General features: G+C 51.5%; 14 protein-coding genes across 14 annotated transcripts; 7 read left to right on the top strand and 7 right to left on the bottom strand.

The window, feature by feature from the left end:
- Positions 1-53: 53 nt before the first annotated feature.
- On the bottom strand, positions 54-610 carry KD926_005767 (RNA-binding protein LSM5; the record flags this gene model as incomplete). Its single annotated transcript, XM_053098955.1, has 6 exons — positions 54-92; positions 153-216; positions 299-326; positions 384-422; positions 472-528; positions 586-610. 6 exons carry the CDS (start codon positions 608-610, stop codon positions 54-56), a joined length of 252 nt encoding a protein of 83 aa, XP_052957248.1.
- Positions 611-1,493: 883 nt separating this feature from the next.
- KD926_005766 (3'-5' exonuclease) lies at positions 1,494-2,534 on the top strand (the record flags this gene model as incomplete). The annotated part of the gene is made up of 1 exon (XM_053098954.1): positions 1,494-2,534. The coding sequence occupies one exon, from the start codon at positions 1,494-1,496 to the stop codon at positions 2,532-2,534; it is 1,041 nt and encodes a 346-aa protein (XP_052957247.1).
- A 429-nt stretch (positions 2,535-2,963) lies between these two features.
- On the bottom strand, positions 2,964-4,088 carry pex10 (ubiquitin-protein ligase peroxin 10; the record flags this gene model as incomplete). Its single annotated transcript, XM_053098953.1, has 1 exon — positions 2,964-4,088. The coding sequence occupies one exon, from the start codon at positions 4,086-4,088 to the stop codon at positions 2,964-2,966; it is 1,125 nt and encodes a 374-aa protein (XP_052957246.1).
- Positions 4,089-4,136: 48 nt separating this feature from the next.
- KD926_005764 (EXS domain-containing protein) lies at positions 4,137-6,075 on the top strand (the record flags this gene model as incomplete). The annotated part of the gene is made up of 6 exons (XM_053098952.1): positions 4,137-4,337; positions 4,576-4,693; positions 4,761-4,810; positions 4,878-5,560; positions 5,617-5,930; positions 6,002-6,075. The coding sequence occupies 6 exons, from the start codon at positions 4,137-4,139 to the stop codon at positions 6,073-6,075; spliced, it is 1,440 nt and encodes a 479-aa protein (XP_052957245.1).
- Positions 6,076-6,795: 720 nt separating this feature from the next.
- Positions 6,796-7,830, bottom strand: KD926_005763 (uncharacterized protein; the record flags this gene model as incomplete). Its single annotated transcript, XM_053098951.1, has 1 exon — positions 6,796-7,830. The coding sequence occupies one exon, from the start codon at positions 7,828-7,830 to the stop codon at positions 6,796-6,798; it is 1,035 nt and encodes a 344-aa protein (XP_052957244.1).
- A 666-nt stretch (positions 7,831-8,496) lies between these two features.
- Positions 8,497-9,620, bottom strand: KD926_005762 (Ac45/VOA1 transmembrane domain-containing protein; the record flags this gene model as incomplete). Its single annotated transcript, XM_053098950.1, has 5 exons — positions 8,497-8,636; positions 8,709-8,945; positions 9,008-9,112; positions 9,169-9,467; positions 9,526-9,620. The coding sequence occupies 5 exons, from the start codon at positions 9,618-9,620 to the stop codon at positions 8,497-8,499; spliced, it is 876 nt and encodes a 291-aa protein (XP_052957243.1).
- Positions 9,621-9,928: 308 nt separating this feature from the next.
- On the top strand, positions 9,929-10,673 carry KD926_005761 (rRNA-processing protein RRP17; the record flags this gene model as incomplete). The annotated part of the gene is made up of 2 exons (XM_053098948.1): positions 9,929-10,108; positions 10,191-10,673. The coding sequence occupies 2 exons, from the start codon at positions 9,929-9,931 to the stop codon at positions 10,671-10,673; spliced, it is 663 nt and encodes a 220-aa protein (XP_052957242.1).
- A 308-nt stretch (positions 10,674-10,981) lies between these two features.
- KD926_005760 (tropomyosin) lies at positions 10,982-11,750 on the bottom strand (the record flags this gene model as incomplete). Its single annotated transcript, XM_053098947.1, has 3 exons — positions 10,982-11,144; positions 11,216-11,520; positions 11,733-11,750. 3 exons carry the CDS (start codon positions 11,748-11,750, stop codon positions 10,982-10,984), a joined length of 486 nt encoding a protein of 161 aa, XP_052957241.1.
- Positions 11,751-12,318: 568 nt separating this feature from the next.
- On the top strand, positions 12,319-13,710 carry KD926_005759 (uncharacterized protein; the record flags this gene model as incomplete). Its single annotated transcript, XM_053098946.1, has 3 exons — positions 12,319-12,562; positions 12,646-12,882; positions 12,941-13,710. 3 exons carry the CDS (start codon positions 12,319-12,321, stop codon positions 13,708-13,710), a joined length of 1,251 nt encoding a protein of 416 aa, XP_052957240.1.
- Positions 13,711-14,358: 648 nt separating this feature from the next.
- KD926_005758 (putative cyclopropane-fatty-acyl-phospholipid synthase) lies at positions 14,359-16,174 on the top strand (the record flags this gene model as incomplete). Its single annotated transcript, XM_053098945.1, has 4 exons — positions 14,359-14,466; positions 14,583-15,069; positions 15,141-15,892; positions 15,965-16,174. The coding sequence occupies 4 exons, from the start codon at positions 14,359-14,361 to the stop codon at positions 16,172-16,174; spliced, it is 1,557 nt and encodes a 518-aa protein (XP_052957239.1).
- A 497-nt stretch (positions 16,175-16,671) lies between these two features.
- KD926_005757 (amine oxidase) lies at positions 16,672-18,930 on the bottom strand (the record flags this gene model as incomplete). The annotated part of the gene is made up of 4 exons (XM_053098944.1): positions 16,672-16,907; positions 16,989-17,897; positions 17,963-18,542; positions 18,628-18,930. The coding sequence occupies 4 exons, from the start codon at positions 18,928-18,930 to the stop codon at positions 16,672-16,674; spliced, it is 2,028 nt and encodes a 675-aa protein (XP_052957238.1).
- A 930-nt stretch (positions 18,931-19,860) lies between these two features.
- KD926_005756 (fungal specific transcription factor domain-containing protein) lies at positions 19,861-21,454 on the top strand (the record flags this gene model as incomplete). The annotated part of the gene is made up of 3 exons (XM_053098943.1): positions 19,861-20,621; positions 20,688-20,888; positions 20,956-21,454. 3 exons carry the CDS (start codon positions 19,861-19,863, stop codon positions 21,452-21,454), a joined length of 1,461 nt encoding a protein of 486 aa, XP_052957237.1.
- Positions 21,455-21,708: 254 nt separating this feature from the next.
- Positions 21,709-23,758, bottom strand: KD926_005755 (PEX28-32 family peroxisomal membrane protein; the record flags this gene model as incomplete). The annotated part of the gene is made up of 2 exons (XM_053098942.1): positions 21,709-22,338; positions 22,415-23,758. The coding sequence occupies 2 exons, from the start codon at positions 23,756-23,758 to the stop codon at positions 21,709-21,711; spliced, it is 1,974 nt and encodes a 657-aa protein (XP_052957236.1).
- A 520-nt stretch (positions 23,759-24,278) lies between these two features.
- KD926_005754 (import motor complex subunit PAM16) lies at positions 24,279-24,775 on the top strand (the record flags this gene model as incomplete). The annotated part of the gene is made up of 2 exons (XM_053098941.1): positions 24,279-24,281; positions 24,368-24,775. The coding sequence occupies 2 exons, from the start codon at positions 24,279-24,281 to the stop codon at positions 24,773-24,775; spliced, it is 411 nt and encodes a 136-aa protein (XP_052957235.1).
- Between the last annotated feature and the right edge of the window lie 638 nt (positions 24,776-25,413).

Raw genomic sequence — 25,413 nt, 5'->3', positions numbered from 1 at the left:
TTCAAAGTGGTTCTCATCATCGCAAGAAAAAGAAAGACATGGATATCATGGGCTTATGAGCTACCAACCGGCCCTTCGCCACCCGGAATCAACTGAGGGTAGATGGTCAGTGAGAAAAGAATGGAGATAGTTCGAGGAGTTATAGCGCTTACCATGCAAACATTATTCCCGTTGAGCAAAATCTTAGGGAGCTTAATTTGGGTTCCGGTATAATCGCTGGTCGTCGTGTTAGCGAGGCAGGCTGAAGTAGGAACCTGAACCATCAACCCCTGGAATCGAGGGGCTTGAAGAGACTCACAACTCGGTCACGTCTTCCAACACCATGTCTAGAGTAAATCAGCATATGAACGAAGTCTGAGTTGGATAATGGGCTTAAAACTTACTGACGTAGTCATCAAATCCGAGCAAAGTGCCGGAGAATTCTGTGCCGGTATTAGTACATCGCCATCCTCAGGACACAAAACTGCTAACCCTTGTCGTTTTTCATGATGACCCAAATCCTCGAGCCGACACACTTGTCAATCAGTTCTAGCATGTTGGTTAGCGAGGGGTCACATGTATATGTAAGCCATTCGGGCCACTTACCTAGGGGAAGAAGTTGCGACGCCATTCTGGTCTAGCGGTAGAGACAATGACTGAGACTATGAGAGGGAATAAGAATGATGAGTCGTCCGGGGGTAATAAAGCTCGGCACCTTCCTCAGGTACAGGTGATATAGAGATTGATGTGGTTGGGCAGAGCAGATCTTCGATTATTGCCGGTCGGACAATCTTGGCGCACCGCATGGACGTCGGGTTTATCCGTTCCGCCGGTCTAGCGCCAATCAGGTCAACTGCCGCGGCTTCGGCCTCTTTCTGGGTTTGTTTATTCCTGAATCTTGACATGATGACCTCTTCTTAACGCCTTCTAGTAATTCGATGATTCTGTTGCTGGGATTCAGTCATTATGCATGCTGCAGCAAAACATGGGAACCTTTAAGACTTGTCCCGGAAGGCTTAGTGTGAGTTCCGGAAGCTATAGTGTCGGTACATTAGGCGTTAGTCTGTCTTCCGTCAGTGCCAGGTATGCAGAGCTGTTCTATCTCCCTTATTTGGGGGTTTTACTGACTGAACTCTAGCTGTCTCAATGGGCCTGCATTTAAAGTGTATCGAAGACTATTAGGTTATTCCTCTCGGTCTTCTCCCATTTATTCGTATACCAAAAAAGCATCTCAGCAGAAGAAACTGTCGGTGATGCTATACCACACCAAAAACTTCAATAGGGATGCTGCGATAGTAATCCATGTTGCTCGGGGAATAACCAGGGAACCGAAACTCGGACTATCTTTCCCTATTCTTGAGCGCAAGTTCCATCCTCCCTCAAAGGAACGAACGCGCTTTTCTGAAATCTCAAGCCATTGTCGCAAACCACAATCTAGGATACCGGTCCTTGCGTCTGCCCATTGTTCGTTAAACTCAAGGATTGGTGTTCTCAACAAATGCAGGCCTCACAATATGGGGCAAGCAAACAGATACTATTCATCCAATGCCTGCACTGAACCAATAGCTGCACAACCTACTGGTCCCGGCGAATATGCTGGTATCGGTCGGACTATCTCTCTGGTTCAAGATGAGACACCCCAATCAATGCCGCCACTTGAAGACTTAACCTCTGATGAAACCCCGGATTCCGTGCCGGAATTCTGGAGCTATAGCTCCCAGAAGAGTCCTGAGGGGAAAGACATCATTGTACATTACTGCAAATCATTGAAAAACACGGAGAAGGTAGCAAAGTACTTCGCAGAGGATGAAGTCCTTGGATTTGATATGGAGTGGAAAGCTCAGGTCTCTGCCTCCGACAGCCTCCAAAACAACGTCTCTCTAATACAACTTGCGAACAAAAGTCGCATCGCGTTATTCCAAGTTGCAATGTTTAAGCCGGCCAAAGGGGTTAAAGACCTGGTTGCGCCTACTTTGAAGAAAATACTCGAGTCTCCAGACATCACCAAAGTTGGAGTATCCATAAAAGCAGATTGCACTCGTCTGCGAAAATTCCTGAAGATCGATGCTCGCGCCATTTTTGAACTCAGTCATTTGCACAAACTGGTCAAACACTGTCATTCGAACCCGCGCCTGATCAATAAGAGACTTGTTAGTCTGAACGACCAAGTGGAAGAACATTTTGGGCTACCGTTGGTGAAAGAAGAGTCTGTCCGTTGCAGCGATTGGACAGTTGCCCTTAATTACCCCCAGGTACAATGTGAGTCCGCCCACGCCCATCGTCTTGGTGTGATCTGCCTACTCAATATTGACACTCCTTTTCCAGATGCTGCCACTGATCCATATGCATGTATCTGTCTGTTCGATACTCTGAATGCCAAAAGGCAATCTTTAGATCCCATGCCCCCTCTACCTGCACATGCCGAGTTGGACCTACCAATTCGAGTAGTAGAGGGATCCGCCGAGAATGTCGATTCTGATGACGTCCAGTTAGTCGACCAGAAAGCAGACACGCCAGCCGAGGAAGACACAAAGCATGTCAATTTGGAAGCGTGAGGAAGAGTACGCGACCATTCATGGTTTTCCATGAACGCATAAGTACAGAAGTCGATGGAATACCCTGTGTCGTTCATTTCTATTGATTCCCTCTTTTTGACATTTCGGATACCAAAGTCTGCAATTTAGAAGCGACCATATATGACAAGAGGTTTATAGACTTTTACTGCTGTATACAATGAAGTTCTCAACTCACGCCGAGGAAGTCTTTTGGGTAGAGTCAAATATTGAACACACTTTCCATGGATTGAACGGGCCACTACATATACAATGGGTATATTTGTCTAAGCGTTGGTTTCAAGAAGAGACAAGAAAGCAGAATAAAGAGAGGCATGACACTCATATGCAAATATAAGACGCTCGATGACAAATAAACGTATATAAATAGATGCGCACGTTAAAATGTTTGAGTCTTGATACTTCAACAGGCTACCCTCTCAAGGGCAGTACTTTCGATAGGAGAACTTCTTGTCGGCAAAGGGGACACTCGGGCTTCTCGCGCACCCAGTCTCGGACGCATGTCCAACAGAATACATGGCCACATGTTGTCACGCTTGGATCCTTGAAGGATTCTAGACAAAGCGTGCATTTGCGCTGCTGACCCGAGGGAACCCAGGGGATGGTGTTAGGGTCCTCCCCTAGATCATACCGAGCGTTATCAGCTGGTAGATGCGGGAGTGAAGAAGGATTTTCGATGGACTGAAGCAAGGACTTGTCCTGCGGATTCGAATCGCCTGACCCCATCTCGACACTTTCTTCTTGCTGCAGACTGACCCCGACCTTTTTAATATGAAGAACACTCTGGACAGCAATCTGCAAGACTAGTAGCACACCCAGCACTTCATATCCAACCCGTTGTTCATTTACTTCGAGCTTTTTCGTAAACACGTAGCGGAGACCCCCAAAGCGCTTCGACAGATGGTAGTATGACCCAGTAAAATAGAAGGTCGCGATGCTAAGAGCGTAGATGGGAGAAAGTGACGTGATTGAGTCAAGATGCTCAAGGATATATTGCTGAATGCGCAACTTTGTAAAAAGCCCCGGTTTCTTCGTAGACTTGCTCTTCGAGTCATTCAGGGTTTCCCGAGTTTGCTGGGCCTTGAGTTGTTGTCGAGCGATACTGCGCTCTAACTTGGCGCGTAGTCGTTGACGAAGGATGGGGAGGGTTTTCTGCAGAATCCATGGAGACAAGATACTACTCATGACGTATCCAGCACGTCGCGCGATAGATGGGAGTCTGAGGGTGTCATCCTCCAGCTGAACAAGATCACAGTATTCCTCTCCCAAGGTCCGGTTCCCGATCAATGTTGTTAAGGAAAAGTATAGAATTTCGGTAAGATTCTTTATGGTATCGGAGTAGGTGTGAGCAAATCGGGCTCCGCGGAGGGATCGAGCTATGGATTGAGCCTGATACACCAGACTCGACGTGAGAAAGACATCTTTCTCATGGGAACGGATGATGTCCGGGGACGTTGCAAATGGGTAAAAATGGGCCGAGGGGCTGGGGACCGACGACGACGGAGGAGTGGATAGAGAGAGATCTTCGTCTGTCATTCTGGTGTATGGGGTGCAAGGAGCAATGCGAGAAGGGGGACGGGGCAAATGGGGAGATGGATAGCTTCATCGGCGACGGCGGCGGCCATCGGCTATCTTTCTCGCTCGCTCGCCGTCTCTCCTCTCTACCCCGGACGGCGGGTCGACCATTGGGACCTCGGCAGAATCCACGTGATCTTGACTCACGTGATTACTAACGTGACCACAATGGATCCCGTTTTGGAAGCCGAGCGACTAGGCCGCAAGCGGGTAAGCGTGGCCTCAAGGAATGCCGCGCGGAGCCGCCTGGACTCTGAAATCGTCCCTGAGCTTCTTCACCTTTGGGCTGCTAGTCATGAATGAGTATTTCGGTTTTCAGACTCACCTTTAGTCGCTCTTTTGCCCTATCTTACCTTCTTCTTCTCCCTTCTATTTTTTGTCTTTTTCGTTTCATTTATTTCGGTTTTTGCTTTTTGGTTCTTGTTTCTTTGACCTTCTCTCCGCTTAGGTGCTGAATCTCCCGGCGCCGCTTCAATGGAATATGGGTCCTGATCAGCATGCTCAACTGGACGACATCAGTCTTGTCCTTTCATTCCCCTGTCGCGTGGCTGTGATTCTGGTTGCTGGTATGCTACCTTCTGCCAATTTAACGGCCTCTCTCTTTCAGATCGCCATATTGATTTCTACAACTAGGTTTCTGGGGCTGGGGTGTTAATCTGCATTATCTCCTGAAGAGAAATATTGTGGGTGAACCGTCCCCCTCCCCCACCTTGGACCACGAGAATTCCAACTGACAGATTGCATTTCTAGGATGTTCCTGCCCTTATTCGATATCCCGCCCGGCATTCTTCCCATCAACGACCCCATTACTCCTCGACCTACCATTTAGCGACCCTTCTGACCGTCCCCCTTGTTTTAACCCTGCTGATATTCTGGGCCGCCACACATGGATCTAAGGAACGAGTGGAAGCGCTGGATTACATTCCCCAGTCATACCTCTTCATTTTCATCATCATTATCATTCTCCCGTACAATCGCCTTGCGCGAACCGGACGACACCGACTACTCACCACCTTGAGGCGAATCAGTGTTGGTGGGCTAGCGGAGGCCCAGGATGGCAAATTTGGCGACATTCTCTTGGCCGACGCCCTGACTAGCTACGCTAAGGTCTTGGGAGACTTCGTCGTTACCTTCTGCATGTTCTTTGGATCTGATGTCTCCAGCACATCCAAGCCCCATCGAAAATGCGGCAACGACTATCTCACCCCTCTCATCATTGCGGCTCCCAGTCTTATCCGACTTCGACAATGTTTAATCGAGTACATCCGGGTCCGTCGGAGTGGCCCCAAGAGAGAAAGTACGGGCTTCCAGCACCTGGCTAACGCCTTGAAATATGCGACTGCATTTCCCGTCATCGTTCTTTCCGCCAAATTGAGGAATTACAACCCCCTGGAGATGTACGGATATAGTGAAATGAGTCTATCCCGCCTCCTGTACGTATTACTGCGGTCTGCGCGGCGTGGAACGATTCGACTAATCGATGTTTTAGATACCTCTGCACTTTTATCAACTCTGCCTACTCTTTCTACTGGGATGTGACCAAGGATTGGGATCTGTCCCTTTTCACATCATCCCGCCTCGACCCAGACCATCCGTATGGATTACGTCGCCATCGCTACTTCTCCGACCGGCAGTACTATGCTGCCATCTTGGTGGATCTAGGAATTCGTTTCGCATGGCTTTCTAGGTTCGTGCCAGGATTCCTCTGGCTCACCGAGACCGAGGGGGGTCTTTTTACCATGATGTTCCTCGAGGTTGCGCGTCGATGGATGTGGATTTTCCTCCGAGTAGAGACCGAATGGGGTTAGTCCCCTTCTACCCTTGTGAATGATCATCACGAACTGTCGAGCTAACACTTCATCTCCCTCAAATAGTCAGGAACAACCGTGGGCCGGCACCCGACGATATCCTTCTCGGGGAGTTCAACGGCAAACGAGACGCCGATTGACAACATCTACCGAACCCTCGAAAAATCGCCTTTTCTTCGATAAGAAAAGAAAATAAATGTCATGACTTGTATTTACATGTAGACAGGACCGAGTGTTATTGTTGACTTACGTACGCCTTGTTTTTTACTGTCATTATTTGCTACGCCTTTGAAGCCGACTATCGCTTGTTCTTTTTTTTTTTCACCTTCGCCTTTTTTTTCTCTCTATATAACTACACCTTCAGCTAGGGGATGGCTAGCTTTCCGATAGACTCATATTCACTGTCCTTTCAGCTTGTAACATATGGGCAAGTGCGTTCCGGAGCTGCTTTGTGCACAAAAAAGATCGTTTCGGTCCTTGTTTTTTTTCTCTTTCATAATTGGGATTTCTGGGGGATGGTTGGATGGATAATCACTAATTACATGAGAAGGGCCCCGTTTTCACCTCCAAAAGACAAAATCAAGAAAAATCAAAAATATAATCATGCAAAGTCTTCCAAAGAAAATACCGTTAAGCGTTATTCCAATAAACTCCGTCGCCGAATATATCACAAAATCAAGAGGTTAGATACAGGGTTCATAGGGAAGGAAAGATGCTGGAAGGATATACAAGATATGAGCACATGGACAGGAGGCGAACGATCCAAGATTCAACATAAGAAAGAAAAAGGGTACCAAAGCGATAGATAAACCGCGTCAAGGCTGTCGTGGCTCATCGAAGCATTTGTTCAAAGAGCAAATCTAAGGCCGTCTTTGAGGAGGGTGGTTCTCGAATAAATCCTCTAAGTATGCACTCGGTGTTCTTCCTGGCTGAGGAGAGGAGAGGTTCACACTGCTAGTAGAGGCACCGACGTACGATTGCCTGCTGGGATGATGATGAGGGTCATACGCACCGCTTGCAGGGTGAGGCGGCGTCCCCGGTGGGCTTGGACCTGATCTGGGTTGAGAATAGCCCTGAGATTGCGGACCCATGCCCGACAGGTCGGACGTTGAGAAACGAGTAGTCGAACCGCCGCCGCCAGCGGCAGCGTTTCCGGCAGCATAGTATCCGGCGGGAAGATAGCTTGAGCCTCTATTTCCGCCGCTGTGCATTCCGGCAGTGGGCGAAAAGAACAATCCGGTGTTGGAGCTGGGGACTTTGGACGACCGGCGGTGCGAGTGGCTTGAACGATGTTTCCCACTCATCTTCTCGAGCGATACGGCGGGTGGGGCTCCGTGCGCATGGCTCGATCGCTTCTTCCTCTTGTGGTGAAGCAGCCCCTTTGTTTCTGATGAATGTGCGATCGCAGCCTGACGGACGGATCGGTTCACAGACCATGCGACAAGCCCACGCCAGGCGAGAACGGAAAGTCCAATGAATCCCAAGGCTGCCCCGACGGCAATGAACACGGTGCCTTCAGGCGTGTCGGACTTTTGCATGTAGGGCGCATCGCTCGTTGGCGGCACCGTCACCACGGGGTGGTTGTTCGTCGAGGATGACGAAGAACTACTCGCAGATTCGGTAGATTTCGATTCGGAGTCGGTGGTTGTCGTCGCTGATGAATCCCTAGATCGCGAGTGGGTGGTAGCAGTTTCATCGCTCTTACTGGTCGCAGCATTGGTAGTGGTCGCAGCGTCGGTGGTTTTCGCATCGTCGGCCGTCGTAGTCGCTGGATCCCGATCGTCACTGGTACGTTGAGCCACCGATAATTGAGCAAAGATGATCAGAGCGAGTAGCACGAGCACGAGAGCTGAGCGTCGGCGGGCCTTGCGAGGGCCCACAGGGAGAAAAACCATGGCCAGTTTAAATATGGTCCGATTCGACGAAGAGGACGTAGATGTCGATGGTTTGTGTCCAGCGCTTCAACGGAGATAACCGCGGCGAAATCAAAGATTGTCGCAAAATTTCGCAACGTTCAAGTTAACGAAAGACTTGCGCAGTAGGTGGCGGGCAGGCAATGGGGGCGTAGATCTTTATCGGATAGGCTCCACTCAAACACTGGGTCAACAATCAACAACGTAGAGATGAGACGACGAGCGTCTAAGATAGATCAGATGACAGAATGAAGGACTGCCACCATCAGGCCAGTGATTTATGCCGGGCGGAATCTGGCGAAGAAGTGAGGGACAGGCCCGAAAGCTGAGAATGCAAGTTGGACGCAGAGATCAGCGGGCAGGCAAAGAAGAGAAGAGACGAGCCATTTTGGCGCCCGTGCCCACGCCGGATGCCCCAGGCACCGACTGCGGAGGCGGAACCCGGCACGTGATGCCTATATTTATGTGGGTTGCATATGTAATGCATTCATGCATCTTCCTACGAAAAGTGACAACAACACAGAAACATACAGATACAGTTTATATGACAGCTAAACATCCAATGGTAAAGAAAAAGCCGTCAATGCTTATCCCCAAACAATGCCCAAAAGAAAAAAGAAACAGAACCGGCGTCATCATCAACTGTAATCACTGCTGTTTCTTCTGCACAGCCGAGGAGCTATCCTTCTCGAAGGCAGCATAGGGGACCTGTAAGCTCATGAGAGCACTAAGACCGACATACAAGATGGCCAGACAGACGAAGGAAGCCATCAACCCCATGAAGATGCCTACGCATAGTAAGCAAGTGGGACACTCTCATGATATCCCCAAGGAACCGCGTGGAGCGGGCGAAAACGTACCGGGTGTGAAGTACTGGTATTCTTGAAACAATGATTTGTTGGAGGCGGGTTTTACCTGACGAGCCCTCACCGAATGGTCACGCTTTAGATCCATATGGATGGGGTCCTGGTAAGGGTTGCTTTCTGACTGATAGAGGCTGGGATCGGACTCGTCGAACTCCCTTGGCGATGTCACATATAGGATAGAATACTTCTTTGACTCGGGGAGCCGCTCAATGATGTCGGATAAAAGTCCATCTGCAGTCAAGCATTAGCAAACATTCCGGCCTCGTTATCACCGAACCATGGGTGGGACAAACCGTTGTCTACAAGTTGCTGGGCTCGATCAGATCCCGAGGAAAGGACGGGAAAGTCAATGAGCAGGACGCGGGGAGCGGATCCCAGATCCGAAGGAGGAGAGCCAGCTAAGAACTTGCATTAGTCTCATTACGCATCTCTCAATCGGATTCGAGGTACTCACAAGCCTTATCGACGACCGTGGATTGGGCGCCGCACTCCCGCTCAAGGACATTCTGGATCTGTTTCGCGTCCAGCACGCCAGCAACCTCATGGATTGTCATCGTCGACCGGATGTCCTTATCCTTCCCCGTCATCTTCGCGCCGAGGCGGGGTGCGGACTTGCGGTTAGAGAAATCGGTGCTATGCACACCGGGTTGAGAGGCGATGACATAGTAGTCCGAAGGACAGGAGCTGAGCTCAGAAGAAAGGTCCTGTAACAACGACGTCGCGGTTTTCAGTCGGGCAGAAGAGGCTAGGATCCTTCAGAGTAAGCTTGTTAGCTGCGGTGTTCGGAGAAGCTGGTGAGGTCACAACCCACTCGGAAGTCGAAGCTAGGAAAAAGGGGGAGGTGTCCCGGAAGGCGTTGACAGTTGCTGCTCCAACAGCAAGCAGCGAGAGCCTACCCAAATGCATCGTGGCGAAAGGGGTCGTATGTATGGTGCCTGGGAGTATCTAGACAGGCGCGGTGCTGTCCGAGAAGCCGCAGAATGATGGTTGGAGCCAGGCTGGTGCCGTTGGTCTCGGAGGCGGTCGAGCCGCCCGACAAGGCGGCGGACCTTAGCTTGGCCCAGAGAAAAAAAAAAAAGAAAGAAAAAACTTCTATTATTCCCCAATACATTTACGCTCCCCCTCCTGGTGTCTATTTACTTTGCGTTCCTTTTCCTGTTACTTTTTCTTCTTTCCCTCTCAATTACCGTCTATAATAGGAGGTTGTAAGAACCATGGGACCTGTGGCGAAACGGCGAAAAGTGCAAAGCAAGACCGAGGAGATCAATTTCGATCCCGACGCCCGCCATTCATTCCTAACGGGCTTTCGCAAACGAAAGCAACAACGGGTGAAACATGCGCAGGAAGTGGCAGAGCAAAAATATAAAGAAGCGCAGAGAGAGCAAAGAAAACGGGTTCGTTACGAAGTCATCATGCCCGCCTTGAGACAACGCGGGCCAAAGTAAGCCTGAGGACTAATGTGTGCTCTCCGTTTAGATTCGGCAAGAACGAACCGAAGGATTCCAGCGTGCGATCGAAGAGCATAGAAAGCAATTAAAGAAGATCAACGACGAGAATCGTGGCAGCGACGAGTCCGAATCTGGCAGTGATGACGAGGAGGAAAATCAGGAATGGGAAGGATTTGCAGAGCCGCCGGCGGTGGATTACGAAGCAGAGTACATCGACGAGGACAAATACACGACGGTGACAGTGGAAGAGATGGATCCTTCAAGAGAAGGCTTGTTGAAGTCTCAAAAGGATGACGACTCGAGTGAAGCGGACGAGCAAACAGAGGCGGCGCCCGAAGCCGAGATCAAACAGTCGGCGGAACCGACAAAGAAGCGGATATCCGATAACAAGGCCCCGAAGAAGAAGAAGAAAAAGTTCCGGTACGAAAGCAAGGAGGATCGCAAGCTGACGCGGGCAAAGCAGCGCCAGTCGAACCACAAGAAGGCTCAGGCCCGGCGAGAGCGAGGATGAAGTACAGAGTTAATCAGCCGGGCACGGATACAACCCCGGCGGCAATTCAATTAAATATGTTCTATGTACCTTTCCATGAGAAAGTATATGTTTGGTTCAAAATAGAATGGGGACAAATAGGACAGACAAGCGGCATAGCAACAAGTCCCGCCAATGCACAGGAGGCAATACGTCCAGCCGGCTCTCCCGTCGACGGATGGCAGTAAATGAAACTGCAATACGCAGGCAACTGAAAAGGAAGTCTGTTGGAATCAAGGTCGAATCGAATATTTCCAGATAAACTCTACGCCCGTACCCATAGTCCGTACTTAGACGTTGCTGATGGAGACCTCGAGGTCGTGGAGATCCTTCTCTAGTTCGGCGTGCTTCTTGGCCATCTCCTCGTACTTGCTCTCCCACTGGTCACGAGAGGCTTCGAGGGCCTGGACCTTACGCTCGTAGTGGCCGGCCTTGACGTCGGTTTGACGGAGTCTACCACGCGGGCATTGTCAGCAACGTGGTCCCACGTAAGGTAAATAAGGGGCTGATCCAGGGAGGCATACTTCTCGTTGGTCTCGCGCAGATTCCGATCGGCTTCTTCAGCCTCTTCCTCCAGAAGCTGCAGGCGTCTCTGGAGGGCTTCGTTCTGGGTGTCGTGCTGGGCACTCTGGGTGGCAGAGTCCTTGGCCTCCTTCACGGAGGTCTCCAGCTTCTCCACCTCACCCTCCAAGAGCTGGTTTCGGTGGTTGAGGGATGTGATTTCCTGCTCCTTGGCAAGGTTCTCCTGTTCCAGCGTCCTCACTTTGGTCTTCAACTCCTCAACCTTGGCCTGGGCATCGTCAGCCTCCAGGCGGAGGTTGTTCATTCTCTAGAACATTATCTGTTAGTTTCGATACTGGAGACCGGGACCAAAAATGATCTCAACGAGTTGGCAGGTAACCCATCTCTGGTATGGATGAGGTGGCCAAAAGATAGGAAATAGGGGACGGGGCAGTCGGGACAACGGAATGTGCATGTGCATTTCTAGGAGCTTCCAAGCTACCCCGCCGAAGGGGGGAGGGAAGGGGAATGTCAACTCACTTCCTTGATCTTGTCCATGGTGAGTGATGAGAAAGAGGTCTATGCAAGGGAGCGAGAAAGTATGTATTGAAGAAGATGGAGATGTAGCAGCGGCAGATATACGGGACTGAAAGGCTTTCGCCAGCGAGAAACCAGGAGAAAATGATGGGAAATAATAAAGGGAAAGACCAAGTGGAGAGAGAGAAAGAGACCGACTGCCTGGCGGTCAGCCGCTCTAAACCCTTTCGGGCCGTCAGGTACTTACCAGTCACGGGAGCCCCCTGAGTCAGCACCTCTCCCGGTACGCCCGTCATACAGTATTGTTACTTTACCTACGGTAGTCCTAGGGTACCTCCGGACTACCTAGGGACTCTAGGGACTCCTTCCGCGCTGTCCGTCCCATGGAATTGGGAAGGAGACGCCCCGGGAGCCTCCCGCGTCTCCACGGGCAACCGTCGACAAAAACACCTGCCAATCTAGAATCACCCAAGGGAACTTCCATCCTCACCGCATCCTCATCCCACCATTCACCCGTCGTCCCATCTCTCCCTCAATATCGATCCACCTCATCCCGTTGCATGAAACAACTCGTCGCATAGCCGCCGCCATGCTGGCTCTTCGGGATCAAGAGAACTTGGCACATGCCCATCAAACCGTCGCCGCCTCCAAGCCTCTGAACCAACAGCTGCAGCCGAAAACTCCGGGAGCTCGAGCTCCGAAAACGCCCTTTAAAGTCCCGCTGAATGATGAGAACGACCCCTTGGCCTTTGGGAAGAAAACCGTGAAGGGTACCGGTAAACAAAAGGAAAATGGGAAGCTGTCGGTCAAGGATGCATTTGTCACACCACTGGGTATGCTTAGCAAGGACAAGGCCATACCGCAGCAAGCTGGATGCTTTTGACTATGACTTCGCGCAGCTAACGGCATTGTATAGCAGACCCTCGTCAACGCGCCCCTCTGGGTATGAAAACGACCAATGCGAAAGCCAAGGGATTACAGACTCCCGCCCCTCCCGCAGGGACCGTGAAGCCGGAAAGAACGACGAAAAGAGGCTCCACGCAGAGAGTGAAAAAGTTTACTCCCTTGGTCGAGCAGAGCCAAACAAAGATTCAGGATAAACCGGCCCAGGACGATGTTCCTGACATTGAATATATGCCGCCTAAACCGAAAGGTAGGCCATCGCTCTGCTCCCTGCCCACAGGAGCTTTCCCGTCGCTAACGACCTACAGAGCTCCCCGATATTCCCGACGATATCACGTACGATACCACGTTCCCTCAATTTCACCCGAAGAATCTTGCGCTTGGTCTGGAGAGCGTGTATGGAGATAATGAGGTTGGAAATGACGGTCTTACGAAGAGAGATCGCAAACTGCAGGAGGGTTCAATCGCGTGCGACAGGATGATGGATGAGATGATTCTCGAACAAATTGCAAATATCGGATTTGAGGAAGCCAGCGGAGCGGAGCAACGCGACGAGTCGCTCCGGAAGGATGCCTCGAGGGCCCGTCGAGTGCGAGCTCCCAGTACGAGGATCAAGCAGACCAGCAATCTCTCGACTGTGCGTGCCCGGGATGCTGCCGCGGCTTTGTCGGGAACCGACCGTTCCCTTCCACGAACGAGGCAGGCCGTCAATCCCAAGATCAAACCGAGAGTGACTTCATCTCTGTTTTCGTCGAAAAAGCCACGCGCTCCTACCAATCCATCGTCCATGCGCCATACGGCGGCGACTGCGAGCTCTCGAACAACCGTCGGATATACCAAAGGTCGGGACGTGTCGTCGAGATTGCATGGCACTCCTTCCGATGCCACAGCGCAGCCTGTCCACAAGGGAATCCTGTCGCCGGAGACCTATGTGCAGCCCGACAAGGCACCTTCTGACAGCGTCTTGGATGCGGACTTTGGCGAGTTCGAAACGGACGGGGTGTCTGCGGAAGTCGAGACCGAGCTTCCGACCTATGAAGAAGATGAAGAAACGCAGAATTTCCAGCTGACTCTGTAAAATCGGGTCATCCTTATTTCCCAGGTTAACTCTTACGGTTTATTCTCATTGCGGCGCACGAATGGTCATCGGGGGTCGGGTTCTCGGAAGGGCAGGGAGGCATCGGGGCGTTTCATAATGTGTATGACGTTATTATTGTTTTCTTTTACGACCAACACCAGCTTGTCCTGGATTGATGTATCCATGGATATACCCAACAGTGTATGGGGCTTTAGTTTATGTTATTCTATTCGATTCTGGTGCATTTTGCAATTTGCAGTTCCACAGGTGTAATCATACGGTACGGACCAGGTACCTGTATTTTGGCCGCGGACAGGAGGTACTTCTGAGGTACTTCACCGCTCCCGACCAGAAAGAGAAAAAGAACAATAAAAATACAAATACGATTAAAAATCACAAAAACAAAGTCGAGGCCGCCCAACCCTGGAAGCTCCAGCTAATTGTAGTAATCTGTAATGCTGTAGCACAACGGTCGCGTTACAATTCCGAAATAATTCGCCTTGGTGGCTGCCCCCGTCAGCGGATCTCCCCCGGCCCCGTTGGCCCAGCTCCGGACACTCTTGCTTCTTCCTACTCTCTTCTCTTTTCCTTCTTCCTCTCTCCCCTAAACCCCCTCCACCCCAATTTTGCCGCCAATTCTTCCCAGTCATGGCGACAAATATTCACCCCGAGTCTCTGGAGGACTTCGAGTTCATCCAGACTCCGGCCGCCCCCTGTACCACCCCAGCTGAGGACTGCGGTGTGCGGACAACTTCGGTAGGTCCCGAACGCCATGCCCCCAATTGCAAGTCTTTGGGGAGCTCAATCATGGCACATTCCGTCGGAATCCATCATCTCCAGATAGGGCTAACCATTGGAATATCCTGGCACAGTACCCCGCCATCAAAAATGCCCCCGTCCCGGCGGATTCGGCTGGCAGTGACAGCTTCTCCAACATCCTGCTGTTCTCCCTGCTTCTCCTCGTCCCCTGGTACTCGGCTCGCCAGGTCGGTGGAGGTTTCTACACCACCATCTTCTTTGCCATCTTCACCACCATCCCCATCCTGATGGTGTTTTGGTCCGTGGCTTCTTCCATCTCTCCCCGCAAGAACGAGAAGGCCAAGTATGCCGGTCGCCCCGTTGAGCACTATCTGGATTTCCACAGCGAGCATGACCGCGCCACGTACCACGGAAAGAGCAAGGTCCCCATGGAGGTCTTCTACGAGAAGTACTTCAACGGCGAGGTTGACTTCAAGGGTGATGCCCTGGAGATGCTCGAATTCCGACACGACTGGGCCAACTTCCGCTTCACCATGGGTCTCTTCAAGCACTTCCTCTTCGGCTTCATTCCCGAATTGCTCGTTCACTCCCGCTCTCAAGGTGAGATCATCTTTCCGAGGCAAAGTACCTCGAAAGTTCGAGGAAGATTTTCTAACGTCGTTACCTCCCAGACGAAGAGCAGGTGCGAGACCACTACGACCGGGGCGACGACTTCTACGCTTGGTTCTTGGGTCCCCGCATGATCTACACCTCTGGTCTCATTGGCGATGTCAACAGGGAAGAAACCCTGGAGGAGCTTCAGGATAACAAGCTGGCTGTCGTTTGCGAAAAGATCGGTGTGAAGCCCGGTGATACCATCCTCGACCTGGGTTGTGGCTGGGGTACCCTCGCTAAGTACGCTTCGGTTCATTACGGCGCCCAAGTCACCGGTATCACGCTCGGTCGTAACCAGACTGCCTGGGGTAACAAGGGTCTTCGCACCGCGGGCATTGAAGACTCCCAGAGCCGTGTATTGTGTTTGGACTACCGTGATGCTCCTCGTGTGGATGGCGGCTATAAGAAGATCACTTGCCTGGAGATGGCCGAGCACGTCGGTGTGCGTCACTTCAGCACTTTCTTGTCTCAGGTCTACGATATGCTGGACGACGATGGTGTCTTCTTCTTGCAGATCGCTGGTATCCGCAAGTCCTGGCAGTACGAGGATCTGATCTGGGGTCTTTTCATGAACAAGTACATCTTCCCCGGTGCTGACGCTAGTACTCCCCTGGGTTTCGTCGTCGACCGACTTGAGGCCGCTGGATTCGAGATCAAGGCTGTTGATACCATTGGTGTTCACTATTCTGCCACTCTCTGGCGCTGGTACCGCAACTGGATGGGTAACCGTGAGAAGGTCGAAGCCAAGTACGGCAAAAGATGGTTCCGCGTGAGTATAACCCCCGGATGATGGGGAAATCCCTAGGTTTCTTCGAGTTATGTTCTAATCAACCGCGTACAGATCTGGGAATACTTCCTGGCCTCCTCCACCATCACCTCCCGCCAGGGCGGTGCTACCTGCTGGCAGCTTACTCTGGTCAAGAACATCAACTCTACTCACCGCGTTGAAGGCATCCAAAACCAGTTCGGCCTTAACGCGGCTCGTGAGGCCGCTGCTCAGAACGTGGGCAACGGCGCCCGCCCCAGCGCTCACGTTCCTAACAAGGCGTAAATGCAACGTCTCACTAGGCGCGTCAGTGCTACTTTGAACGTCAGTAATCTGATAAATTGCCTCGGGCTCTCGCCTTTTGGCGCAAGGGCCCGTTACATAGCCCCCGGGGCTTGGTGAATCAAACCGAAGAATGGATCGAACAGACTCCGATTTATTAGCAAGATTAAGAAGCAAGGAATGGAAATTCGGGCAATCAGTTGTCAGGAACCCGCTTCGTGTGAGATGCTTCTGGTTTAGAACCCGTTTTCGCTCGATCACGGGCAAGCGGGTGGTAAATCTTTACCAGAAGAGATGTATGTACTAATGAGAGATAGACAATCTGATATGTAATTATGGATGGCGACCAATTCTGGCTCCTTTCTTTTCTGGTATCATTTATGTACAATAAGAGAAAGGCTCGCTGTGCTACATATGTTCATCATACAACAAAAAAGGCCTTGTCATAAAAGCCAACGAATGGCTTGCTAGACCGACTAGTGAACTGTGATGATAAGTTCCTAGTCCATTCGCTTGTAGAGCTTAGCCTTGCTGCCCCCGGCACTAGAACAGCATGAAGCGTCAGCTTTCGCCGGTTCTCTATGGAGAGTGGATTTGTTGAAAGACTGAGTCGATGCGGGTACGTCTAACGCCGGGTTCTTAGTGAAGAATCCGTCAGGTCGTAACATCATGCTAATTCGCTCCATTGGCATGACGGGGAAGTCTTCGATTCGGGGGTTATGCGTCAGGCCGAATGCTAAACAATGCAATCGTTAGTTATGCTGGTCTCTCTTTCTCAAGTCCGAGATTCTCGAGTCATGTATATATATATACTCACAGTGCCATAGAACCACATCTTCGTCTTCGGTCTTGTCGTTCCGTTGCACCCAGGTCTCAACACCATGGGCCTTGGTGCTCTGGTTGGTGAACTCGCCGGCGGCGAACAGTTCATCGTCCTGGTATTTGGTGACCCAGATGGGTTTGCTGGCAAACTCGGCCCGGCGGTAGCCCATGGCGTTCTTGCTCAGGAGCAACATCTGGCTGGGTACCGTTACCAGCTTGTATGAGATGGGCTTGTAGGTTACGGGGTTGATGACGTTGTCATTGCGGATTTTGAAGACCCGATGGCGATTGACGTCGGTATTCGCACTGCTGGAGTTCCGAATAACAGTCTGCTCGGTTGTGTATCCGACAAGGTAGGGGTTGTTCTCATCCTCGGGAAGTGGAACGCTGTCCTCGTAATAGACGGTATTCTTGAAGCCATCGATGGCCGGGTCAATTCGCATGGAGAACATGTGCTGGTGGAAGGGAGCCATGACTCCCGGACCAACGTTGGTACCCCAAGCGACGGTTTCTCCGTTTTCGTTGTCGAAGGGGACCGTTGACAGGATTCCAGTCGCGCGGACTTCAAGCTCGATATTGGCCGCCTGGTCGAAAATGTAGGCGAAGATATACTCGTAATTTGCAACGGTGCAGATCATCTGGAGTACAAGCTGGCGGTTACGCGAAACACTGGCAGTCCCAGTTCTGTAATTGGTGTGCTTGTACTGGAGGCCGTTGTCTTGTTCGTGCATGCAAATAACATTCTGCAGAAGGATCGGGTTTCCCTTCGCATCTGCCCTGTAACCATTGAAGTATTTAATGTGGCCTAGACAATCACACCCCAGCGACAACTGATTGGCATTGAGTCCGAAACCAACATCCCCAACATCGAAGGCCTGCTTGCGATGATAAGGCGCCCGAGGGTCTAACAAACAAGGGAGCATTGATTAGCATCAGGGATATGGCCATCTTCCACGCAAGCTTACTCACCTCCGTAGGGAACAGTCATTTCTGAGACCGACAGGCGATAGAAGACATTGCGGTTATCATAGGTCACGTTATGGATAACCATTCCCTCGCGGTTGTTGAACCCCACTCGGAATCGCCACTTCTGCCAGTAGATGGAGTTACCGTCTGCAGAAAATGACGGTCCTTCCGGCTGCTGTACAATGTACGGCTTGAGGTCCTGGCGGAGGGGTTCGTCCAAGAGGTCATGTGCATACTGAACCGTTTTGACAGGTTTCCATGGTTGGGTCTCGACAGTAGCAGCGTCTACACCACCCGGGAGATAATCGATTCGCACCAATTTCTTAGTGGGACCGTCGAAAACAGGACAGAACTTGCACGGCAGGGAATAATGGTTATTTTCGGGGTGGTCCACCGCAACCATGTACATGAAGCATTGGAACAGCCGGCGCTTTTCGTTGTCGTTATCGGTGCCGTACATCCAGGGGTCGTTGCACACCGACATGCCCGGTGGCAATTTAAGTTTCTCGATCTCGGCCTGAACTGCTGGGTGTTCCATGCATACCCGTTCAATATCGGCCAGTTCGTCGACATCCATCGGTGGCTAGGGAATTGTAAGCGGGAGGACATCAAGCAATATGGCGGAGTGGGACAAGGGAAAGGGAGAGAGAGAGAGAGAGAGAGCTTACCTGCACCCCCTCTGGAAGTTCTTTCGTGTAGATGATTGATTTAGTGTCTGCATTGATTAAAGTCTTACAGCACACCCCGCTGTCAAGACGGTGGAAGTAAGAATACAAAAGACGCGCTGGTTTGGGTGGCAAAGGCTTTCTCAGCCGTTCGGCCTCGATATATGGAAGAACATCCTTCTTGATAGGCTCCGAGATATCAATTCTGTTGTACCGAAGGGGAATGCCTGGGAAAGCAGCCTCCAAGATCCGGACAGCCAGCCGAATCTCTTCAGGCGTGACAGGATCGAATGGATGAAGCACCATGGTGTTGGTAGGTATGTAGAGCAGAAGGATGAAGAAGAGAGGTCCAGAGAAGTTGCTTGAATGACCCTTTTGGATGAGGGCCTTCTAGCCCTTTATATAGAAACATGCTCGCCTTGTTCCGCCGGGGAAAGGACGGCGATGACACGGAAGTATGGATTGTGAGGAGGCTCCTCCACCATGGGCTGGATGGACATGCCATTTTGGGCCAAGTAACCGCCGGCGGTGGGGCGCGTTTAATGGACTGACGCTAAACATCTTGGCCACTGAGTAAGTCTGGGCACTTTCGCCAGGAGAATTGCGAGTTGGTCATCGCCAGCGAATCACATGAGGTCGGTGGTCACGATCTCCTTGCCATTCCTCTTCAGGCCTAGTGCTGGTCGCCCCCTCCCGTGACTGCCCCAGGGTCACGGGATCGCGGCGGAATTTGTTCTGATTGACTGCTTCTGCTAACTGCTAACTACTGCGACTTACTCCATCCACTTACTCCGAGACGATAATGATTCCCCCAAAGCCCCCATAAGCAAGGTTCCGATTGGGTATACCCCGTGAATCCAATGGTCCGCAGCCGGTGCAATATCTCCTGCTACAGTATACCCCGCCTATAGGTACGATAAGATTAGCATGCGATGATCTACTGTACATCTGCATAAATCCTCAGCATGAATCAATTTGCCGTTAGCACTCCCTCGAGTGTTTCCCAAAGCGACAATGCTCAAACCTCCACAAATAAAAGATCTAGAAGAACCGGTGCAAAATGGACTCGCTCGGGTTGTTTGACGTGCAAGAGGCGCCGAAAACGATGTGATGAAGCAAAACCCAGGTAAATATAGACCGCAGTTCCACATTGCTCACCGGTCAGCTTGCCTAATTTGGATGAGTAGCTGCCGCAACTGCGTGCGATTGGGGTTCACCTGCGAAGGCTACGGCTCAATGTGGGCGCAACCCCTAGACCCGTCGGCCCATGTGTTTCAGTCGGCCATGCCACCAAAGCGACGAAGACTCAGTGAATCGCCTATGTCAGTCTGCTCTCCGGCATCCATGGAATCCCGGGATTTTTCCAGATCTTCCTTGTCCATCTGCCATGTATCGTCTGCCGCCTCTTCTCCGTTGAACTCCGGCTACACTGAGACTCGTTCGCCAAGTACTGAGATCAGTGATCTTAACGAGAATGATGACGCTGCATCCAATGATGCGTCAATGAAAGACCTTTCAGTGGTCTCTCCAAAACCCCCCGGGCACCTCAGCCACCTGTCGACTCTTGAAACCCACTATCTTCAATACCATATGGAGCAAGGTTCGAAACTACTGGCCAATCTAGAAAGTGATGAAAATCCGCTACGATCATTGATTATTCCCCGAGCTTTTTCATCTCCCCTCTTGATGAAGGCGCTGTGCGCCGTTTCCGCAGTTCACCTTGCAAACCGCTCTCAAAACAGCCTGGATGCTCAGAACGCCGCGGCCAATTACTACATCCGTACAATGAGCGGACTGCGCTCTGCGCTAACCGAATTTCCGCGCAAGAAATTTCCTGACGAGTCGATCTTAGCTGTGGCTTTACTCTGCAAGTATGAAATAGTGCGGGGGAGCGTCAAGCAGTGGGCGGTTCATTTGGATGCCCTGGAAAAGCTAGTCATCTCCCGCGGCGGGTTGGCTTCGTTTGACAAGGACACAGCAGATTTTCTCTGGGGACTGTATGGAATATTCTCCCTTTGAAGTATTCGAGGCGACTCATGGACACTGACACTACGTCGCTATAGTTTCTTGTACGCGCACAATGTGGCCAAAATCACCAATCGCCGGCAAATTACCCTCATCCCCGGGGCAGAAAACTTCAGTTTCACCAAGCTAGACATTTATATTGGCTATACTGAAGAGATCATCAAGTTATGTGCGCGGATTGCAGACCTGCCTCTTCTTAGTCAGGATCCAGTGGCTTTGGGATTGGAGATACATACGATGTAAGTTCACCCCGCCGGAAAGGGAGAGATGCCACAAGGAACCGGAAAGCTAAATGAAACCCCTCAGAGACACATCTCTCCGCGACTGGACCCATACCGCAACGCACTACACAGTACCCCGAGGAACAACAGAGGCTACTCTGCGTCGCCTTCGCATGGTGGCCGAGTGCTTTCGTGACGCGGCATACATCTATCTCCACTCCACTTTGAATCGAATGAGTAGTCAAGACCACACTACCCAGTGTCTACCCTCGTCGTGGCCGGATTTGGTTACCTTGTCAAAGCATGAAGCTCTCGAGCGTTGCTTAGAGCGTATCAAATCCTTTCCACTCGATCAACATTGCGAATATTCTGCTCTCACTTTTCCTCTTTTTATCACTGGCTGCGAAACCCAGGACCCTGAGGCTAGAGAACTTGTCATCGAGTCACTTACAAAACTAGAGGCTAATTTCGGGATTGGGAATGTCAAGCGAGCCAAGGAGTTGTTGAGAATCCTGTGGCATGGGGCGCATATGCATTGGTTGGATGTATTGGAGCAATTGAAATGGGGTTTGATACTTGCCTAGGGTGGCATTCTCGGAGGAGTATTGAAAGAACATGTACCCGGCAATCAGATTACTGTCATTCTTGATGTATAAAATTTTTTCTTTGTATCTATTACGTGGGATGGTGATCTTCTCGCCGTCGAGTTTCATTCTTGGCATGAATATATTAACACTATGAAACATTCGGCAACTATAATGGTCGATGTTCCCGAGTCTAGTGCCCAAAATCCTCTTCAAAATCACTTGACCAATTTATATTTTCGTTACGAAAGGTATCAACTTAATCCCATATTAACCTCGTCCCCCAAGCCCAGTTCTCGCTCCGCCCGTTCAGTGCCCCCAGCAGCTCGAGTACCCCAGCGATCGAGATGATCTTGCGCGTGGGCAATCTCTTTTTCTCGCATACTTGTACTTTCACTGGTAGCGTTACTTCCTTGCGCACTTCCATCCAAGCCATGACTGCCGCTGGAACTCCGGGAATAATTGGATAGTTTTCGGGCCGGGATGCTGATCGGCCTGGAGGTGCTTTTGCCGAGGTTGGAACCAGGAGCCGACGTTATTCTGCCGAGATCTACGGACGAGTTATTGTTGGAGGCTGTTGGTGCAGAGGAGATGTTGCTGGCTTTGTCGCTTACACTCTTCGAGCTCCCAAACCACCGCCGTCTCCGCGTTTTGGAGGAGGTAGACGGGGCGAGACTCTGGGAATCAGCATCGGCTGTTGAAACGTCAAGAACGCCGGATTCCTTCTGTTTCTGCTGCTCGAATGCCTGGGTTAAGCCGGACGTAGCCTCTGCAGATGCTTTCTCCGATCCTAAAGGGATTTCCACCAGCTCGGCATCGCGACACCATTTTCTGCGCCGAGTATATCGATCCCAGCCATCTTGGCCACGACGACCGTCGTTCCACTTTTAAAAGGTGTCCCTACAGTCAGCTAACGGTACCAGCATGGTGGAACATTGATGTAAGGGAGTAAGGACTAACCTTGTTATCATAGTAGATCCAACCACCGCCATCAGAGGTTTTAGCGTCTGCTTTGCTGTGTGACTCGTCGGCACCTTCAATGCGCCACTCACTGCCCTCTACCCAGCGCCACTTGGCGCTGCCATTTTGCACTTCGGGCAGCTCGAATTCGTCTTTGGCGGGAACATGGTTCAGATGCTCATCCGTCCATGAAGCACGTTCTGAGGGGAACAGAGAGTAGGTCCACCCTATTCCAAGCCATCGACGTTGGTTTTCATATATTATGAAGGTAAAGCGCACGCCTGAGGAATCTCTGTGTCGCCGGGTTGCAATGTTCATGGCATGACCATGGCTCTGCGTTCGCGATGACATTTTGTCGACGTTCATCGCGAATGAAAGGCCCGTGACTATGGAAAATATGCGGCGGACCGTTAGGGATCGCCAGAGGATAACGCGTGACACCCTCGCCGGGCGGGAATGATAAGTGAGGATGACGGTGCCTACAATTAGGATGACACGACGAGTAGTGATGAGATGTAAAGGAGGTAGAGTCAACGCAACCCAGATTGGGGTCACGAACAGGATGCGGAAGAAGAGAGTGGTGAGAGCCGGTCTGGTGGTGGCAGAGGTGGCAGTCCTTTGAGTGGACAGGAAGTCAGTCAGCTCCAAAAGGGGCTCCAACAAGATATTGCACCGCGTGGTAAAGGTGCGCATGGTTTCCACGATTTCATCAAGGCTGTCATGGTGGCGCAGGGAGCCATCGGAAGCAACTCTTTGATGGCCCGGTTTGTCCCCGGAGAAAGCTCTCGATGACAGGGGAGAATAGCGCCTCCAGTACATGCCCAGGATGAGGCCGGTTACGAGCAACGGCGGGCCGGCAAATAGAATGATGGCGTCGCCATATAGAACTATCGCCCAAAAGGCCGACACGAGGAGGAAGCTCTGCCATGCATCGCCGCTGGTCCAGGTCAACAAGCCCACCAGTTTATTCAGGGGTAAAATGAACGGGTGCGAGTAGGCCAACGCTCGCGTGACGGGCGGCGGAGTGGCTACCAGCAGCGGAGATTTACGGTGAACAATGATGCTGGAACGTTGCTTGGATGTCAAGGACGAGCCGGAAATGGTGGTGGGAGAAAAGGCAGCGACCGTCGGAGGCTGGGGGTCCGTATGGTCCTGCGAGTAAGTTGAGGGTGCCATGGAATCTATCCACGGAATATCGTCTATCAAAGCATGAGCATCCGTACGAGCGAGGGTCCTCAGACCTTCCTCTCCGGGGAATTGCAAAGGAATCCCTGCAGATATGGGACCGAACACGAGGAGGGATGGGGTTGAGAAGTAGGCAGTAGACATACCGAGAGCTGCCATCCAACAGAGACGTCATATGCATTCAGCAAGGTCATCGCGGGCGGTGAGGGGAAAGAGGAGAGAGCGAGAAAGAGAGGAAGAGAGGAAGGAGGGAGGGAAGGAATAAAGAAGGAGCAGTGGAGGAGAGGCGAGGCGAGGAGAGCCAGGCACAAGAGCTCAAGAACAGCGAAGGACCCGCATGAAGCCAGCGCGCTCTGATCGTCTGCGGGGAAAAGCAAAATTCACCCAAAAAAGAAGTGAAGCTTTTCTGCTCGGGACATGTGACTGTCGGCCTGAGGTGCCCAGACTTCCGGCCCCAGGCCCCTAGCGTCGAAGGCCTCGGTGCCTCAATGCCTCAGTGCCTCAGTGCCTGGGGCAGGAACGCGGACTAAATCCCGCCGAATTTTTCCATCCTTCCGTTTGTTTCCACCGCCCAAACACCCCCGTCCTCTTCGCCATCTCTACGTCCACCTTTTCTTTGCGGTCATCGGGGTTTTTTTTTTTCTTAATTGAAGCTTTCCTTTCTCTTCCCTTCGCCAACATGGTAAGTGGTTCCTGCAGAGTCTCCTCAAAATGAGCGACCCCGGAGAAAAGGGACCCGTGCTGATGGATATCCACCTCTTTGAATAGGCCCATCGCCTCGTTACTCAAGTGGTCGTTACCGGTGCCCGAGTCTTCGGGCGAGCCTTTGCCGAGGCCTACAAGCAGGCGTCGGCCGCATCAAAGCATGGCAAAGGCGCCGCGGGCGGAAAGTCGGGGGGCTTCACGTCGTCGGGTCTGACGCTGGACGAGGCATGCAAGATCCTCAACGTGAAACCTCCGCAGGGGGGTGAGGCCAACCTGGAGCAGACGATGGAGAGGTTCAAGAAATTGTTCGATCTCAACGACCCCCAGAAGGGTGGCAGCTTTTACCTTCAAAGCAAGATTCTTCGGGCCCGTGAGAGGATAGAGATGGAAGTCCGACAAGCCGAGCGAAAGGTGGCCCACGACAAAGAACTACAAGAGGGCTGGAAGCCGAAGGTGTACAAGGATCGGTGATCTGCTTCCTAGCTATTCATTACAACCACCCCGCGACGTTTTCATTCCGACTGCGACCCCGGCTTCCAGCCGATCCCGAAGCTTCAGCACGCCAAGGGCACACGCCACGGACACTGTGACCTCGCGCATCTCTTGCCCCCATCGGCATTCTTTATCTGCAGCATAGCAAGGCGTTTTTGGTGATTCCAAGACCTAGATTGGCAAGAAGTCTAGATCTCCTTTATTCTTACCCTCTATTATTGCGCCGAAAGACGGATTCGCCGTCTGAGCGACCTCCTTCGATTCCGGCATTTTCTCCGCTCTTACATTCCGAAAGATTAGGATTGACTCATGTATTATAAATAAATGTCTTGTGTATATTCTATGTACAATGAAGAAGAGAGTTGAAGGCGATGACTATGATCCTTTTATAAAAAGCCATTGTTAAGGACAAGCAAACCCCTTCCGAGCGGAACTGCGCTCGGCGGCGTTTAGGAGTCAAAAGCCGAAAATTTCCCTTTTCCACCCCTCACCCCTTGACATTCTTCACCACCACTTCCTCCTCCTACTCCTCCCTCCTCCTCCTCCTCCCTCCTCCTCCCTCCTCCTTCCTCCTTCCTCCTTCCACGACGTCACGACTTCACGACTTCACGACTTCA

This window comes from Aspergillus affinis (assembly GCF_023601865.1).
Source record: "Aspergillus affinis strain CMG 70 chromosome Unknown NODE_29_length_302309_cov_84_903329, whole genome shotgun sequence".
Lineage (NCBI taxonomy): Eukaryota > Fungi > Ascomycota > Eurotiomycetes > Eurotiales > Aspergillaceae > Aspergillus > Aspergillus affinis.
This window is presented reverse-complemented; position numbering and strand designations above follow the sequence as displayed.